Source organism: Chlamydotis macqueenii, chromosome 24, assembly GCF_036417535.1.
Source record: "Chlamydotis macqueenii isolate bChlMac1 chromosome 24, bChlMac1.mat, whole genome shotgun sequence".
NCBI classification, from domain to species: domain Eukaryota; kingdom Metazoa; phylum Chordata; class Aves; order Otidiformes; family Otididae; genus Chlamydotis; species Chlamydotis macqueenii.
The window spans coordinates 3,499,529-3,518,628 of NC_141579.1; the positions used below are offsets into that span (position 1 = coordinate 3,499,529).

Below are 19,100 nucleotides of genomic sequence, written 5' to 3' on the forward strand. Positions count from 1 at the left end.
CAGAAACATGTTGTCTTACGCATTTCTATCTTTACCTTCATCAAAAGGTGCATCTAGGAAAAACAAAAAGCCATTTCAAGATCTCTCTTATTCCCCACCTTACCTTTCCATTGTTAGACTCCTTCAAGGAGACTCGAACAATTTTTTTTTCCCGCAAAGACTAATTCTGTCTCTCCTCCCATAGAAAAGGGGATCCAATAAATAGGATAAAGCAATTACACCTAATCACAAGGTTGGGTTTTCTTCCTTTTACCTAGCCTATTTTCTAAGAGTTTTTAGTGTGTTTTCTTCAAAATTCCCTTGCTATATGTTCTAATCACATTTCATATGTTGACTTAATTCATAATGTACTAAGTTAAAGAAATGGAACCATCATAAGAAACCGATCTATTTGTTGTTATTTTTATAGATTTAATCTGTTAAAAGCTGTTTCCTCTCAAACATGTAGCTCTCAATTATCCTTAGTTACTCAATATATTTTCCAACTACTCCTGCCTAATAACAGATTGCCTGCATGATCAGCTAGTACTTGTTCTGAATTTTCTTGTCCCAGACGAAGCTCCAAAATTTTGGTCTTGATGTCACAACTATTCCCTAACAGATAACAGAGTAACATTTGAATAATTAGTATTGTATCATTACCAACTGCTATGTTTGGTGCACACTTTTGTTCTCTTTCTTACCAGCAATGGATTATTTTTGGCTTTATTTCTGGACAGTGTGCCAAAGTCTCCTCTGCACTTCAAAAAGAGAAACGCTGCTGGTATTAAGATCATCAAATGAAACTAATTGTTCATCTTTAATGTTTTGTATATGTTTGACATGTCTAAAAATGATCCAGCTGTGACGAGCCAACAGCTGCTTAGTCTGAAAGATGCATCTGCTAGATCAGTTTATTTCAAAGAAAAATAACAACAGATATGACTATATTTAAAATGCTACATATGCAACTGTTTAATTTTTTTTTTAAATTAGATATAGTAGAACAGAAAATTTAGTAGACTAAACTTTAATAATGATTAAACCTAAGTCACTTGGTAGTTGAATGGAATGGTGAATCAGTATGTGATGGTCATAGCTCATAATTAAATAGTTCAGATATTTTTGCCTTGAAGATATCCCTAAGAATTTCAAAATACTTGTAACATATGGAGGGTTCTGAAAGCAGCTACAACTTGCTTCTCCTTCTCATGTCTATTTTGCAAAGTTTCCAAGGATGGAATTTCAGGTAAACTGTCTCCATTTAAAGTCTGTGGTAGAACTCTTTCCTCTTTCACTTCTTCATGTAATCGTCTTGCTGTGAAAGTCTTCGGTCTAGGAATCTTCTTAGCATATTCCAGTGCCTAAAAACATCAAAATTAAGGCAATGGATTAAGAGAAAACCTGACTAATATTTCCAAGAAAATTTAAGTGTTTTTAGGTCGAGTTAAATTAGTAGTTCTCCTAATTCCTGATCTATAGTGCTCAACACTAGATGCTTCAGTGGCGACTGCAAGAAACCTCTGCAGTGGGCAAAACAACCCACCTCAAGGAGATTGACTTTCTGACACTTACCACTAGAGGCCACTTTAAATACTGAAGCAGTGTTTTTTCTTTAAAAAAGAAAAAGCAACATGAGTCTATTAAAGTTTACAAATATTTTTTTTTTCAGTCTTGTTGAGCTCTTGTCCTCTGCCATATCTTATAGCAGGGAGTTCTGCAGGTTGGAAACTGAGTGCTCCTATGACAAATTCTAAGAAACTGATGTATTGAGACGCCTAAAATGTTAAAACAAGTTTTGAAACAAAGTCTAGGTAATTGTTTTAAGTTGTCTGGAACCTGATTTAACACAATCACTTGCCAAATTCTTTTTTGGTTAATTTCAAAGCTAACACAGTTCTGAACAAGAAAAGATTTCTGAACAAGTGAGGGATGGTATTAGACATGCCAACTCTTAACAAATAACTATTTCAGAGTAAAACAAAGAACTGCCTCTCACAGAGTTCTGTTATAACTAGGCATATTCCATGGTGACTGGAAATTTCTTTACCAGTCTGCACAGGACCCACACGTACTATACTTAGAATATGAACAGCAGCATGAAATAAACCACAATTCCAATTCTTTTCTACTTCAGACACTCTGAAGAGGATATCCTCACAAGAGGATATCTGTGGTCCACACTCTGCAGTAGTGTGGCCCCTGCTGCTGATGTGCTGCACTGGGTGACATTCCTTGGGGCGTCCCACTCTTCTTTATTCCCATTCTGTCCCCAGGAAAATATCACTAGCTGGTTAAGCCAAGCTGAGTGCTGGTAGCTTGGATGGAGTAATGCTCCATTTCTACTTAGTATACTCTCATGAAGGACAAGGCAGATACATGGACTGAAGACTGCTGTTGGCAAAGAAATCAGCAACTCTTCGCATACATCTACAGCCGTAAGAGAAAAGATGCACAGATGAGCACCTCCCAGGTTCTCATGAGAGTAAAAGTCCTTAGAGTTGCTAAAAGGAAAATCAAAATGAGGAAACTATTTTAGCCTACTTTGAGTTAAATATATGCTTTTCTTTTTCTTTGTGCAAAGTCCAGAATCTCTCCCTGCATGCATTTTTAAGGGACTCTGTTCTTACCTTCTGTCTTGACACTGAAGATACAACCTGGGGTTTTATAGGTAACTTCTGAACCAAAGTAACGTTTTTCATATTGTGTTCCTTAATTTTCTTTGCATATTCCTTTTGTTGCTTTAATTTCTCTTTCTGAAAAAAAGAAAAAAAAAGTGTATTGTTAATTAAATGTCTCAGTGGATCCATCAATGAAACACTTTTCCGCTAGAGTCTTCCATTTACACCTCTGTCGCTGTTTAACCTGGCTGTGCTATTGATCCTTCCTCAGCAGAACACAACAGGAAATCCTGATAAATGGCACAGTTGTTTTTTTTGGTCACTTTTCATTTTTAAGAGCTTTTTCTTGGACCTTATTGAGGATAGAGCTCAACAGAAATGAAACATGCATCTTTATTCTGAATGTTTCAACATATCTGTTCAGTTTTAAAATGGCTCAGCTAATTTCTGTCAGCTTTTGCAATGACTTTTAAAACCTCGGTACTTACTTTTAAGCCCTGAATGACATGCTTCATCTACTTAACTATTACTCTGTGTCTTTATATTTCCAGCAATTCATTATGCTCAAATTCAGCAGTACACTCTACCTTGCCCCTGTTATCAGTCAACGTCAATTACTTCCTTTCAATGCAATGATACGCCAGTGGCATGCCAGGTTCCTGAAGCATTATGAAGGTGTTAAAAACACACAGAGTCCTGGGCTATGCACTCTGTCCATTCCAATTTCAGATCTCTAATCTGTTTAATTTATGGCTAGGAGGAAGAAAATACAGGGGCTTCTCAATGACTCCAAAGGGACCATAATTTTATCATTTTTGCTTCCTGCTGTCCTACAATGTTTCTATAAATGATGCCATATAAAGCACCTGTTGTCAGATTCATAGGGTCTCAAAGGATGCAGGATGGAGTTTGCAGCACCTTACAGCTGCTACCAGACCCTTATTATCAGCAGAAAACAGGTCAAAGGATACCAATTGTTCAGATACTTGTTCTGAACAATCTCTCTCCATTTCAACAGGGTAACGTGCATCCAGCTGTTTTCTTCTTGTGTTTACACAACTTCTTTTACTTTCACTTTGAAGGTTACAAACCTTCTACAGTGGGAATGACAATGCAACTCAGTCACAGGAGTGTATAATTTACTGACGTGCAATTAGCCCTGTTGAATTCTGCGAACTGCTCCCTGTTTCTGGAACAAGCAAATCAGAGCATTGAAATTATCCACAATACAGCTGTCTTTCCTCCTATTTGAATCTCCCCTTAGGATCTCAAGCTAGACCTGGAGTCAAGGACATAAAGTACCAGACAAACATAAGTTGCTTCTCAGCAGTGATTTCTTTGCCATTCTCCCCCGCTTAAGTTTGCTTTGCACAACTGAAAAGCAGATCATATAACAGGGACTGCTTACTTTCTCTTTGATTGCTTCATAGTCAGGTCCAAGGCCTCCAAGCTTCACGTGCAGGTTTATGTAGGCTTTTGAGCTACATGTCTGAAAAACAAACAACAGTGACTGATCTTCCTTTAGATGATTTCATGGAGAGAATAATAAAAGCAAATCTTGTAGTGGACACTCGGGATAAGAGCAGGATTCAACTTGCAGTCTCAGTCTTACCTCTGGCATGTCTCATTTCAAGGACTGTAACTGACCAAAACGATTGAGTTAATTGCACAAATCAAATTACACTGTATTTCCTTTGAATCTAGGCGAGTAATTCCCAATCATCCAAATCACAAAGTAATGCTTTCTTAGTAAAAAATGGTCTTCTGTGAGCTTTATTTTTAAACAGCTTTAAGTGACCCACTTGACTGTTATTAGAATGAAACTCCAAAGAAACTGTTATAACAGAAGCAGATGAAAGTACCTGATTTTGGCGGTAAAAAAATTAGGCAAATGTTATTAGTAATAGTAACCTCTCTTTGTTCTCAAAACTGCAATGGAACATTGTTCACAGGCAGTTGAAAAACACATGACTTGCAGCACAGGAAAATCTTTACAAGTGCATAGGGAAGACAGAAGATGAGTGATGGGTGATGCCATTTCAATACATCATGACATTACTACAAAGACTCCAATACTTCCAGAATCTTTTCAGCCTCTTTCAAGAACACTGCATTAATTTTAGGAGTGGACTAAGTTTTAAAAACTTGTCAGTGGAAACTCATGATGATCAACTCTGTAGAAATTTCAATCACAGAGTAATGTAGAAACACCAAGAAATTTCTATATGGAAATAAAATGTGCATTTCTTCAAAGGGCATGTTCAGGTGAAACTCAACTGTAGAGAAACTAATTCTATGCACTGAATTTTCTGTTTGATGTTTCTTTGTGTCAGTTATTCCTATTCTTTTGTGACATACTTACAACTAACTTTTAATTTCAGGTACTGTGAGGCGTTAATCACTTAGCTGTCTACAACAAAATTGGGGGTTTCCCACTTCATGCGATGAGTATGACTGCACCTTTTTATTAGGAAAAGCTGGATTTTTCTGTAAGACATGAACAGTCTTATTCTCTGTGGCATTCCTCACATATGAAGGGTGAGAAAGTTACTGAAAATACAGGACGTGGTTTGAATGAAGGGGAACAGAAAGGGAAGGAAAGCTGCCCTTCAGTTACTATCATAATCCAGCTAATTCTTCTTAGAGCCATTCAAGCAGCAATACACAAACTGCCTCCTAGATGAAACACATGAGTAATTATTTCAGCTTAGTTTGTCTGCCCTGAGACTTGGAGCTAACTTCTTAAACATTTAATTTGTCATGGACACACAGGGATATCGCTATGCTGTTCCACCGCATCTGTGTTAACTGGTTACAGTATGAAACTGGACCCACAGAAAAGACAAAAAGAATCAAGTTTTAATAAGGACCAAAATGGGATCATCAGGAGACTTGTAATAATGTTTATGCCGCTAGCTTTATGTATCCTCTAAGTTTGTTGTTGTTCACTTTGATTCCCTTGGAAACCAAGAGATTTGTGTTGGATAGCAAATGAGCATGACCAGGATAATGGTTTGCTCAGATCTGAGGCCTGGCTACCTGCTGCTTTATACAAATAGCTTTATTCTAAATCACTTTATCACTGGATAACTTAAAGGACAAACACTGCTCTGTGTGTTCTTAGAACTAATCAAGACTGAAAGTGACACAGGGAGAGGTGGTGGTGAACTGCCTTGCTCTTTAGATGAAAATGATTTTAGTGTTTGTTTCCACCTTTGTTCCTCGGTTTTTAACGCTCTCGGTAAGCCAGTGTGTGTCAGTGTGCTCTCTGTAACAAGGAAATATTGCTCAGTCCCCATTCCTTTTTTTTTTTTTTTTTTTTTTAAGATCTTTGGATTATTAAGAAGAAAAATATTAATCGGGGGGAAATAGAAATGTAAAGCCAACCAATCCACATGTATTTGCTTACCTTCTTGCTGACTTTAGGCTGGTTTGGCTTTTGCCTTTGCTTGAGATATCCTTCTGAGTCAGTGTGGCATTTTTTCACTTGATTTCCTTCATTCATCTCTGGAGCTACCTCTGAAGCACTTTCTACCTGTGCGATTACAGGTGAAAGTAGGCTGAACAAGTGCCTGTCATCTAAGTGAGCTTCTGCCAAACGAGTGATTTCTTGGTGATGTTGCTCCACCTTTTGTGTAAATTGAGAGGTGGTGCAAGGGGCTGTTTGTGAGCTGTGAACAGAAGATTGAGAAGGCCACAAAACAGAAAGAAGGTGGGAAAAAAAATTCATTTGTATACAGTAGATAGCTCAACAAGAAATCTGTACATGGAACAACTCCTGCTCATAGAATATACCAGGAACATGTAGATGGAATGATGAGTATTTCACAATGACGGACTTAGCTTGCACCAAGTGTACGTAAACTGTCTAAACTAAATGGAAAAATTATAGATGGGGAAACTTTCAGTCTGATACAAAGCTAGCTTAAGCCAACAAAAACTGCCTTTAAGTGGCTTTAGATCAGGCCTGCTGAGTACTGAAATAATTATGTCTATGTGAAATAAAACCTTTACTTTTATCAAGGCAGGTGAAATTCTACATAACTAAGGATTTTCATGCCCTTCCCCATGTGTAGAGAGCCAGAATTCTAACTGGAATGACTCTGGATATTCACCCTGCAAGACAAGTTATGACTTAGCATATGCACAGTGCTCTTTGTTATCTACTTTCTAAACTTCACCTTCCAGCCTTTCAGAAGGAAACTTTCAATTGTGGAAAATTCTATGTGCAAGACAGCCTAGAATTCAGAACTGTCCTTTTCCAATACCATATTTAAAAATCAATCGTTACAAGGAAACTTAAGTTAGTAGTAATCTACAGTGGCAGGACTGTAGCAAAGTAATTTTATACTTATATTTTATACTTATATTTTATACTTTTAGAACATTTTCTTGTCTATTTCTATTTTTCCTGGGCATCATAGTGTTATGATAATACTGTTTCAACATTATAACCTTACCATAAAGTACAGAGAGCATAGTTCTGATACCTTTTATCCACATAAATGTGTCTTTTGCAATCCTGAATTGATTTTTGATCCTTCACCAATTCTTGAAAATTGGCATTAAAAGCAGATGAAATATTCTTCTGATTTGGATGTGCTTGACCATTGGTACTGTCATGTCTTGCACAAAGCTGCACAGTGGCATGGTTGTCTAAAAGCTGCTGTTTATGTGCAAGTCCATTTGGAGAACCACGCTGATATTTCTTGTTCTCTTTGTTGTTATATGCTGGAGATATAACCTCTGCTGGGTTAAATTCATGTAATGTTGGATGAAAAGGATAGGTAGATGTGGTAAAATCCTGATGAACAAAATATCTTGAATCTGGAAAATTATTTAAGTAAATATCTGAATTCGCTGCTGTATTAGTGTCAGGGCCAACAGAAGGATCTGGATACAGCGATTTCCGCAGTGCGCTGCTGTTGTCTTGCTCCACTGCCCGCACGGGAGCAGCCAGAGGTTCTGATGTTTGGTGGTGCCTGTGGTGCCAAGACTTTGATTCTGCTGGTCTTTCTGGCAGTCGCTGGCTATCATTCCTTGGGAAAGCTCTCCCTTTGAGACTCTGGTTGGATTTGATTTTATTTCCCTGCAATGACTTATTTTGGTGATCCTAAAACAAGTTATCAAAAGTGGGGTGAGTTTTAGTGGTTATAATTTTATATGTTCATTAAGATAAATAATCACAAATGTATGGGTAAGTTTGCCTGTCACAATGCTTTTCATGTAGCTATTTCTTAGAATTCTACAAATTAAATGATTAACTGATGTTTTGACTAGATTATATCATGTTCTATGATTCTAATTCTGGACAACATTCTTATTTTGGCCAGCCCTTAAATAGCTGTGCAGATTACAGTGAAGCTACGTTCCGAACACGTACTGAACTTTGAACATGTGTTGACGTGGTGCCTTGAACAGCCCTGAACAGGCTGGAGTGCATAATCACCTGTTCCTTTAAAAATCAGGGATGTATGGAGCCAGCCACCCCTGCTCAATGTACACTCACAACTAGAAAAGGGTTAGAGCAATGTTTATAGGGCGGAATGAGTATTGCAATGGAAATTAGTTTCAAAAGTAAGCTCTTGGCAAAAGTCTGGTATGGAGAACAGGGTTGTTTTTTTTTTTGTGGCATTTGTAAGGCCTTGGGTTTGGCCTTTTGGATTAACAAAACATGTCCTGATAGAAGGGCCCTTAAAGAGACCTAGGTATGGTATTGGCCCTTCACTACTATGATAACAGTTCTTTAAGGTACTGGTAATCAGTTAGGCCAGTCTGCAAAAGTTTGATTAGACCCATCAAAATCACTCCATGCTGCTTGTATCGAACCCTGACTCAGTAAATTATGCTTGTGGCTAGACTAGGTGATGGCTTGTGTAGATTTAATTCAAAATCAAAATATGTAGGAACCCCTAATCAAGAATAGAGCACAGGTGCTATTCAGGTGCTGCACAGACAACACATAATACTGCATTAAAACTTTGCTTGACGGCCTGAGACAAATTCTGAAGCAGAGCACTATAAAAATGGTTTCTTATGGGTGTAGATCATATTTAAGAAATTATGCTGTGGTGAATATGAAACGAGGGAGTTTTATCTGAATAAGGTGTAAAAATAACAAGTAAAATGCACAGGACTACTTGTTTTTAATCCTGTAGACAAGTGGTAGCTCACTGTCAGCTATCTGGGGAAAACAAGAATCAAACCAGTTCTTGGTTTTTATCTTCCAATGAAAGTAAACTGTACTAAATTTCAGGAAAAGATGGCTACATATACACTGTTCCATAGTAGAAACAGACTGATGTCAATGATTCAAATTATTTAATTTCTATACCAATCACTCCTCCCTGTCCTGTATTCTGCAAAACATTATTTGAATTATAAGAAACAATCTAAGAATTTAAGCACACCAGGAGTAGTGTCTTGAGCTAAACCAACATACTCTAAATCCAGAGTTTATTTAAGATTTAGCACTTTCCAATTACAGCATCAGGTGTTGCCCATTTTGAGGAAAGACATGGCTTTCCTTCTAGGGAATATACAAATCCATTGTCAGTCCATTTAATCTTTGTCAGTGCTAAAATCCTCCATTTCATCCTCCTGTCTCTCTAGGGTTCTTTTGTTAGCAACACTTGCAATCACTACATAGCATATGCACTCAGAATAACTACTTAATGGAAGGTATTAAATCCACATATAGAGCGGAATGTTTTGGCGAGAGCTTTAGCACTGGGGAATCCTGACTCCTGGTGCCAAGATGATGATTTGTTAGCTCGACCTCTGCTGTAACGATTAATGTTCTGGCATACTGTGCCACTGGTGGAAAGCACGAGCTGCTGCCAAACTGGGACTACACCAACGTTTTCCCATTTAAATGGAATGAGCAGCCCTGTAAAATACCTCTTTCATTCTGAAATTCCATATATAAAGCATATCTCTCTCAATGAACAGCAGCATAAAATCTTGTTTGTCCTTTACAGATATGCAGCTTCCAGTCTTAAGTGAAGAGCAGGGAATTTAAACAGTCTGCCTGAATTACTTCAAATGCATTTAATACAAAGATAGTAACTAGGTTTGCTAATAGTAATTCCAGTTGGCTTGAAGTTCTGGTTCTGAATTTCTTGGGTTTTCGTCAGTGATAACAAGCTGGTCTCTTCTATTGCTCCCATTGCATTGGTTCCACTTGTAACATTTTCTGGTTTATAGTAACCCCTTGACGTTCACTGGGATTTTAGGGGACAAGTAATGAACAGTAGTTAAGTTCTAGCTCAGGATTCTCATGAACCATCAAATATGACCAAGTACTAGTTTGCGCTTTTACATTATTATCAACCAAATAACGTCTTAAATAGATAAGATTCTTTGAGCTCAGAATTTCTTGGGATTTGGGATTTACTTTGATTTAAAATCATTCAATATATAAAGCTGGATATGCAATAAATTTTGATTTATACTGATATATATCTAAGGATTTATTGTCAGTAACAGGTACTTTAAAAGTAATGAGATTACAGCTTTAAATATTCAACTTTCAATGCTTTTACAAATGCATTTTAGTTATCATGTTTTATCAAAAAGGAACCTTGAGCTGCTGTGACTTCAGGTACCATTGGTCCTCAATCTCCATCTTCACAGTCTGGAATGGTAGGACACTCTGAACCGGTTTCTCATCAACAGTTTCAACATCTGCAACCTGAAAATCAAGAATGAAAGGATTTAAAAGTCTCTGGGAAAGAATGAGAAATAATTTGCTTCCTATTAAATCTAAAATGCTAGAGTTAGGCATCATATAATAGATAATAAGAAAATGAATAGCTAAAAGAGAAAATGCAGGGGAAAAAAGAGAAAAGGAAGCAAAAAATCAATTAACAGTGGTGTAGTAGTATGGCATATTCCTTCTACTTTTAAGAAAAAGAAAGGAAAAGAAAATTGCAGGAAGTAGGCAGCACAGAAACCTACTTGTAACTCTCAAATGTCTGGGCTTCTCCATTATCTGAGAGCCAGCAGATGCACCAAATAACAGAAAATCAACTAGACAGTCATCATTGTTTAAGCAATCAGCCAGTGTACCAAGACATTGATGGATGACACACACCATAGCAAGGCCTTGAACAATAGAGTCATGCGGAAAAAGATGGCAAAACACAGTAACGTTGGTAGAAAAGTACAAGGAGTAGCTGCAGAAATAAAATATCTAATATACATAGCCTGGCAACAGTATCAAACAGCCTGTGCAAAATAGCAAGTCCACAAAAAAGAACATCTTCACGTGGCAACATTTGTGGTAGCGTGATGGCTGGAAATCAAATTTGAGCAATTTTTTGAGGGTGGCTGCTGGCACTAGACTTTGAAGCCAAGTAATACCCTCATAAATATAGCAATAATGAAAATTTTTCTTGAAAGCATCAAAAGTTTTTTTTTTTTTTCCAATCTATACAACTTCAGGAAAAACAACGCTTTTTAAAATTTTTTCTTTATACTTGTTGTCCCAAACTGAGGGACAACAGTTGAGTACTGAGTACTATAGCAGGTGTGACCTCAATTAATTGTGCAGTTAGGCAGTCTCACCATAAAGAGACTACAGCTGGACTCTTGCTCGTGGTAGAAGTACCGCTGCAGAGTGACTAACACAGGTGAAGTTGCACTGACCAAGAGAATTATAAACTGAAAATCACAGTGGTGAAATCAGTGTGAAGGAAGTGTTAAATCCTTTTGGGGAGCTGAGCTCTCATCTTTAGCGCAGAAAGATTAGGACAACTCGGAAAAGTTAGGCAGGGTTTATTCCTGAGATTTTAGGTGATCACATTGCTCCAAATGGCGATGCAGATCCTATTTGGTGTGACTAGCGAAGATCACAAATTAAAAGTTACCACACAGATTTTCTGAACTGTGGATAGATACAGCGTTGCAGCCAGTAAGATGTTTTTGGTGGAACCAACCAACTCACTGTATTGATAGTTTACTGGGCAGGTAAAGCATACTTCTACATTATCTCTTTGAAAGAGGAACAGGACACAACCTCTGCCAGCATTTTTTGTGAACTATTCTATTAATACCAATCAAATTGAGAAAATGATCAAATGAAATTGCATTTTGAGCATCATAAGCTGTGTAATGCCTATTCTGTTAAATTGAGGCCCATAATTGCTTCTCTACTGAAAAGATACAACAAAGACAGCAATCATGGCATGTCATTATCCCAGACTAGAAAACCGGCCTTTGCAGTGAGGACTTCAAAGGCTTGTGGTTCTCGAATTGCATTTGGCTGCTATTGTTGAAGCGCAGGCAATCTTGATTAGGTGTTTACACTGAGGTAAGGCACAGTGCACAGAGAGTCTGAGTGCCTTGGTCTAGAGCCATTAAAAAATTGTACATTATGTTCCTTGCTTTGAAGTAAGGGGCTTGTAGGTAGGAAAGCAACTCGTATTGAGTACAGCTGAGCTAGATTGGGCCGCTACTTCTCTCTCTTCCTCCCTCTCCCTCTCTCAAAGAAACTCATCATCAGGTTCTTAAAGAATCAGGCAACACTGTAAAGAACTTGATGCTTTATAAAACGCTATATAAATTAGTAAATATACAGATCAACACACACTTATAGTATGTTTTGGTACATACAGCCTGCTGTCTGTATGCATAGAGATAACAGCTGTAAATCTTGCAAAAATGAGGCTGCAAATGTTTTACCTAATATTATGTCAGCTGAAAAAAGCTGTATGCAAAGTACTTACTTCAATGTAAACACTGTTTCATTACCACAGTACCTGACAGACAATGGTGATCATATCCAAGAAAACAGCTTCAAAATCCTGCAAAGCTCAAAATAATCCAGTTTAGGAAAAAAAAACAGTATTCAGAACATGTTTAATCGCTCCAGCAGGAGCTATATGGCTTGTTTGCTTCTTCGCATACTCGGTGGTTTTGCACTTCTGATACAGTTTTCCAGATAAGGTGATCAAAGTTGGCTCATGGGCCAGCTCTGGACAACAAGATGCTTCTGTCAGGCCTTCTTTCACCCTCTCCAACAAGATGGAGCAATGGATGGCTCGATTAAGAGCAAGAGAGGTAAGTGCTTCTTCCTATGCCTATCCACAGCAAATACAAAGCTAGCTGATAGCAGGTAGTGATGCTGTTGTGGCTCTATCAACTCATCGAGGAAAGAAAGACACCTTTCTACATGCATGCTGCCTGGCTCCTGCTATGTCACAGCTGTGCTGTCCCCATGGCTACTTCAGCAAGGTAATCTTAGAACATAGCCCTGATTTTAAGAGATTTTTTTTTTTCCTATTACATATCTTTGAATAGCATCTACACAGTGAAGTCCTGATCCCTGGCTCCAATACTTATATATGAAACATTTTCAGAATTCCCCAAATAGTAAACATAATCATATCAACACAGCTCTAATTAGCGTCAATATACGCTAATTATTTTTACCATCAACTAAATTATAACTGAAAAAAACAAGTGTTCTTAATAGCTCTGCTAGAAAAAAAATCGTCCACTGTTACTCTCATTGTAATGTAGTCAGCCGATGCCCTCTAGTGTTGTGTCAACTGTTCATTAGCCTTGGAAAACGTGTCACTTGAAGCAAAAAGTCTCTGTAGTTTTGCAAGTTAAGAGTTTTCTGTGCTAGGACTCGTGGAGTGATTCAGTGACTCCCACCTTCCCATTATGCATAATCAGTAGCAAGTAAAAGCAACAAATTCATGTATAATCGTTCATTAGGAACTGTAATTACATTTCCACTTAATCCTTAATACAGGTTGACTGACATTTTGCAGTCAACCGTAAGAAAGTTAGGCCCTTCAAATCCAAGTGCTGTACATGACTAGCATCTGCTGACTGATTTCAAATAGAAGGTTTGGCCTGGCTGAGAAAGGAAAGGGTTGTCTGACCACCCAAATCTGACACAGATTTCTTGGATGTTCCTACATGTGTGGCCCTAAATGACAGTGATAAGCAAAAGCGTGGATGGCACTTGAAAGCAGTGTGACCACAATACGTTTTCTGGTTCTCAAATCCAATTGTTAACTTCACATAGTAGAAAAACACTAACATAGCTTTTTAAGCCAAATCAAGGTTTCCTACTGCAGTTAAAAAAGTGTGAGTGTTCCGCTATTAGAAGCAATTGGCGCTTGCTACATTGAGCAAAACTGGGAATATGCTATTAGCAGAGATAATAATTACCAAATTCAATTTGGCCAAGCAGAGAAAAATCAGAGGCAGCAAAAAAAGAGCCACTGATAAGGTGCCACACAGATCTCATAGGAAGGAAGACAGCATTTCTTTAGCATCAAAATTAAAAACCAGTGAGAGATCACCTCCCTGACGACACAAACATGCTTCATGGCCAAGAATATATGTAGCTTAACTGGGCTTGTAACAAGGCCATCACTGGGGTTGTGAGTAACTGAGGACTTGTCAATTATTCCATGAAGGCTCAACAAGATTCTCATTGGAAATCATAAGTTATCTGTTGCACGGTAGATTGTAAATCTGATTACTTCCTCAGCAAGCCTGGTCACGCAGCTATTCAATTTTAATGCTAGACAGTCCTCAGTTATACCAATTAGAAAACATGTAAAAGTTACCTACCTGCTTTTGAAGAACTGCTTGCTTTTTATTGTGTAATTGAAGATAGGAATTTATCTTCTCTGAACGTAATCCTAAAGTCCGTTTATTTCGTTCCACAAAGTTGTATTTTGCTCTTTGTGGTCGATCTTTTTGAATCTGAAGAGGAACAGCACTGCCATGTGTACTGGAACTATCTTTGAAATGGCAGCCATCTGCAGATTCCTTCCCTTTGGCACACAGCCTCAAAGGTTCCTTGCTGACCACGACATACGGTTCGTGAAAGTGTAGTAATTCTGTACCAAACTCTGAAAATGAATCTTGTGACTTTGCCTCCCATTGATTCTTTTTTTCTGGGCAGCCATTGGAATGCAGGTAAAATGAATCTTGTGAAAATTTCACACTGCTTCCGCCAGCAACTTGACATGCTTTTTTCCCTGCCTCTGAAAATTCTGCTACCTCTTTGATTTTCTTCCAGTTAGGGTTATATCTTAGGCTGAAATATTTGTCCACAGACTGTTGTTTCCTATTTAAAAAATAAACACAAAATATTTATGTATAAATTGTATAAATTCTATATTATCTCAGTGTGCAACTTGAGCCAACAAACGTCCTGAATTATTTGAGTGCACACAGTATGGCCATTTGTGGGACTGGGATCAAAAGAGTTTTATCAATAATTTTTTAGCAGAAAATTTAGGCAGGACCTTGGCTTCATTTTTAATTTGCATTATCAGTGAATGATAAATTGGCCTAACATTCAGATCAGAGTAGCATACAGTCTTTATTCTAAAATTAGCATAGAAATAATAAGCGCTAGTAGAATCAACTAAAAGATTAAATTATTATAACATACTGCTTCTGTTGTTTCCTTTGAAATGATGTAGCCTACAAAAGACAGTGTGTGTTGCTCATTCTTCCAAGACTCTTCGTGTGAAAGAAAAGTGATATTCCTGGCAAAATCCCTCTCTCAAATGTCACTAGAGCTCGCTCTCTAAGCAAGAACAGCCTACAGCTCTGTATTTTTATTCTCTCTTCTCATTCCTATTCATGATGTTTCAATAGAAAACTCTCTATAAAAGACTTAAAGCAACTTCTTACTAAAAAATAGGCTGTAATTGAAATAAGCGTAGAAAAATATAAATCAGAAAGGTTTGTAAGTTTAGCTTTTTTTTTTTTAGCAAGTGTCTAAATTGTTGCTCTGAACTCCATTTGTCACACAGCAAACAAAGATGGTCTGCCTTAAGAAAACCACAACTGAATCTGTTTATGATTTATGATCTGTTCCAGCAGGGGGAAAACCAACTGCAGGAGCCAAAAACACACAAATTGGCTTCCAGAAGGCCTGCGGGCAATGGCAGGAGTAAGGAGTGTGGGAGAAAAAAAGCTTTTAATGCTGTTTTTTTCCTAACTGGACCTGCAGCGTAGTCCTAGTTTCTTGGACGCTGACAAATGGTGAGCCTTTCAAAGCGACATTTATAGGCACTGAAGCCTGGTTGACTCTTCAGTCCCAGTTAAAAGAAATGTACTGATCTCGTGGATTCTCCAAACTGTTGCATAGTTAATTATATTAACACTTCCACAAATCATTTATTCATCCCTTCTAAATTAGTTACATGCCTATGCCTATATTTCAAGTGGCTCCTAATAATAACATAATCTGTTTCTTTAGCAATGCTTTTCATTTCAGGTAAGCGTTGGTGCCATGGTATCCTGTATACTAGAGATTAGATGATTTACACGGGTGAAAACATTATTATTCCTAGCTGTCACACACCACAGGTAAACAGAAATAGGTGACCATATTTTGAAATGAGTACAGAAATATGCAATATACTTGCAATGATTCAAATAACGGAGTATAATGCTAAAGAGTTCTATTGTGCTGAAATGTGCGCACAGCAGCTCAATTGTATTTTGCAGGCCAGGTCACCGCATGGGAACAAAATGAGTGTGAAGAGCTCCTTCATCTCTAATCATCTGCAGACAAAAAGTGCACCTTTTATTCCTCCCCCCCAACTTGATATAAAGGTTAGATGGACTCTATACTCATCAACAAAAGTGTTGTATGTAGACAACAGATGCAGCGTTTCCTCTTCAAATTCCGAGGTTAGTAATGGATGTAGAGAGGGTGTTTCATACGTACATGCTGTGATATTTGCTCTGCTTAATGGACTATATTTGAGTACTTACTAGGCTAAGTTCAAACAAAATAAAATCAAATTTCCATTTAATGAAGAGCCTCACATTCAGCATAGTATTCAGTAAAAAAAAATTACTAAAAATTAGAGCATGTTTCTAGTACAATTAACATCATTTGCACTCACAATAAAATATTCAATAACTGGCCATTTTGCCTGTTGAGGAGGTGAATAAAAGCATGCTATTAATCATTTAGCCTTCATTTGTTTGCCATTTTATTTTAAGTAGACAAGTAAATTGAAACTGCGTATTATTATTACTTTGGGTTTAATTTAATCCCTTTAAAGTTGAGAATTACTCCCAATTTATATAGTGTTAAACCTTTTATGCATATGACAGTAAATTCAATTTTATTTTATGTACCAAGTTAACGCTGTCTAAAGAACACTTAAAGCTGACGGTAGCCCTGGAAATTTTAATTTTAGATTTATACAGCTACAAAGGCAAAACTGCATTTACTCTACCCACCAATTTTTGCCTTTAAGTTTTCTTACAGTAAGTGCTAAATGTTGTAGTGCCTGGTCCACAGCCTATTAATTTGATTCCTTCCACTGACTGCAGTTCTGGATCAAGGAATAAGAGGGGATCTACACTGAATAGGTCTTTACCAGGAGAAATTCTAGTTAAATGCTCCCCCATTAGCTTACCTAGTAATGTTTAAGAGTAGGGGTTAACATACATCAGTTCACCACTTCTTGCCTGCCTGTTTTAGAGGCATCTAAACAGGCATATAGAGTTCGCCTCTGTATGCAGTGTCTAGAGCCTACACAGGTCTGTGAGGGATGTGTTCTTGTCCAGCTTACTCTCCTGCACTGCTGGTGTAGCCAATAAACAGTTGAGGCTACGTTGGAGAAATAGGCATAATAATTATGGATGCGGGTAGGATGAAATGGTACATCTTTGTGTGTAACTAAGTCCATAGGTGCTCTTAATAGCACTTCAGCAATATAAATTGATCTTGAACATGTAATGTATATTCTGAGGAGCATAAGGTCTTAAAGTGTCAGAACTGTTCTACTCATCTATCAAAATCCTATGCCTTACCTTCCATCACCATCATTCTTTTGTATGCCATTTGTATATCGATTTGTGTCATACTCAGCTCCTTCTTGTTCTTTTAAACTCTTCTCCTCCAAGCTGTCTTCTTCTAAGCTGTCATTCTCCAACTCGTCAGAATACAGTCCTACCAGCTCTTCATTTTTATGAATCCGCTGCTGGAGTTCTAGCTGAAACTGTTGCTCCTTAACAAGGCTTTCAAAATCAGACTCTTGGGAGTCATGCAGACTTGAGGGAAAGCCCCCTTCACCTACAGAGGGCTCCTTCCAATTCACAGGGTGGAAATTTGATTGCATGAGTACCTTCTGAGGAACACATTTTTTACTCATGTTGCAAGTGTGTGGAGAAGAAACTGAAATATACTTTATATCTGAAGAATTTATTCCGTGTTTTGCAGTGATGACATACACCAGCCCTGTATTTGGAAAACATGAGAGTAAACATTAAAAGATTGTTCACTCTATGATAATGATTATATTTGTTAAAAGCTGGAATTGTGGGTAGTATCACTGGCTTAGGCTCAGAATTTGATGTTCTATAGTTAAAACAATTATTTACTCTCATCTGTTACACTGATTTTCCTTTAAGCAGTTAATATCAAGGTTCCTATACAGCAAATGCATGACTTATTACTATGAAATCTACCTTAAATTTAAATACTAGCAGTAACAAAGCTAATCATGTATAAACAGCTTATGAAAAAGAAAATGAAGCTACAACAAAGAAACGACATTTTATCTGTTAACTTCTGAGAGGTAAAAGAAGTTCCGTATGTTCTCTTTAATCAAGTTTATAGCATCTGGGCAAGCGAGTTATCAGCAAGAATGTGTGTGACAGAGAAGAAGACAGTGAAAAGAACTGGCACACTTCTTAAATTAGAAGGACAGTTTCTTTTCATTTGATTGCATTTAAATGTTTGTAAGTCGCTTGTACCACCAGATACTGACAAGAGGAAGGGGCTGGGAGGAAGGAAAAAGGCAGTGTTTTGTAAGCAAACGCACATTAGTCAGTTACAGCGAGCAGTCCGTTTAAAGTAGGTAGTGAGTTTCACTTTAGTACGTGAATTTTAGTACACGAATTTCTAATTTTGCAGGGTTAGCACTGCTTGCCACACCTGAGTTTACCCTCTGGGGAGCCTTTTACTCCTGGATGGACGCCGGTATCCATTGCTCCATCCACATCACGCAGATCGCTGACGGGAGGCAGCTGCCCGGAGAGGAAAGCTGGGCACTGGCAAGGAAGTTTTGCCCCTCTGTGAGCTTCCGCAGCGAGGGAGGTGAAGCCTTGCCTACAACAGGCCTCTAGCCCCCTGAGAAAAGCCAGGCCAGGCATGCATTTCCCCCCCCCCGCCCCACCCCGAGGCCTCGCCTCACCCCGAATCCCCTCTCCCCCGAATCCCCTCACCCCAATCCCGAATCCTCTTTCCTCCCGATCCCCTTTCCCCCGAATCCCCTCACCCCAGTCCCCTCATCCTGGCGGGTCCCAGCTCTGCCCCAAGGCCTCAGGCCCGGCCCCGCCCCGTCGCTATGGTTACACCGGAGGACGCTTCGCCGCACCTACCAAGCGCGGAGGCGGCGGGGGGAAGCGTGTCCTCCGCCCCGCGCGGGGAGGGTGGTAGCGCCCGGGCTGGGCGAGGGCGAAACCACTTCCCACTGAAAAATGAAATTATTG

The 19,100-nt window shown here is 38.4% G+C and overlaps 1 protein-coding gene across 2 annotated transcripts; it reads right to left on the reverse strand.

Annotated features, from left to right (window-relative positions):
- Window positions 1-680: 680 nt before the first annotated feature.
- On the reverse strand, window positions 681-18,927 carry JHY (junctional cadherin complex regulator). 2 transcript variants are annotated; one of them, XM_086766264.1, is made up of 10 exons: window positions 18,887-18,927; window positions 18,544-18,659; window positions 17,418-17,844; window positions 14,196-14,697; window positions 10,183-10,293; window positions 7,091-7,713; window positions 6,010-6,271; window positions 4,009-4,089; window positions 2,610-2,735; window positions 681-1,343 (listed from the first exon to the last, which is right to left on the reverse strand). In XM_086766264.1, exons 3-10 carry the CDS (start codon window positions 17,756-17,758, stop codon window positions 1,131-1,133), a joined length of 2,259 nt encoding a protein of 752 aa, XP_086622390.1. In that variant the 5' UTR covers window positions 17,759-17,844; window positions 18,544-18,659; window positions 18,887-18,927; the 3' UTR covers window positions 681-1,130. The 2 variants fall into 2 exon arrangements, with proteins under 2 accessions (XP_086622390.1, XP_086622391.1); XM_086766265.1 differs by lacking the exon at window positions 18,887-18,927 and having other exon boundaries at window positions 18,544-18,678.
- Window positions 18,928-19,100: the final 173 nt, after the last annotated feature.

What these genes read in the sequence shown, in the direction of transcription:
- JHY (XM_086766264.1), bottom strand. Translation starts at nt 17,758, where the DNA reads ATGAGTAAAAAATGTGTTCCTCAGAAGGTACTCATGCAATCAAATTTC. An exon ending in TGAAGTCACAGCAGCTCAAG is followed by an intron (nt 7,714 to 10,182) that starts GTTCCTTTTTGA and finishes AACTTGTTTTAG; the next exon opens with GATCACCAAAATAAGTCATT. An exon ending in AGCCTAAAGTCAGCAAGAAG is followed by an intron (nt 4,090 to 6,009) that starts GTAAGCAAATAC and finishes TTTGTTTTTCAG; the next exon opens with ACATGTAGCTCAAAAGCCTA.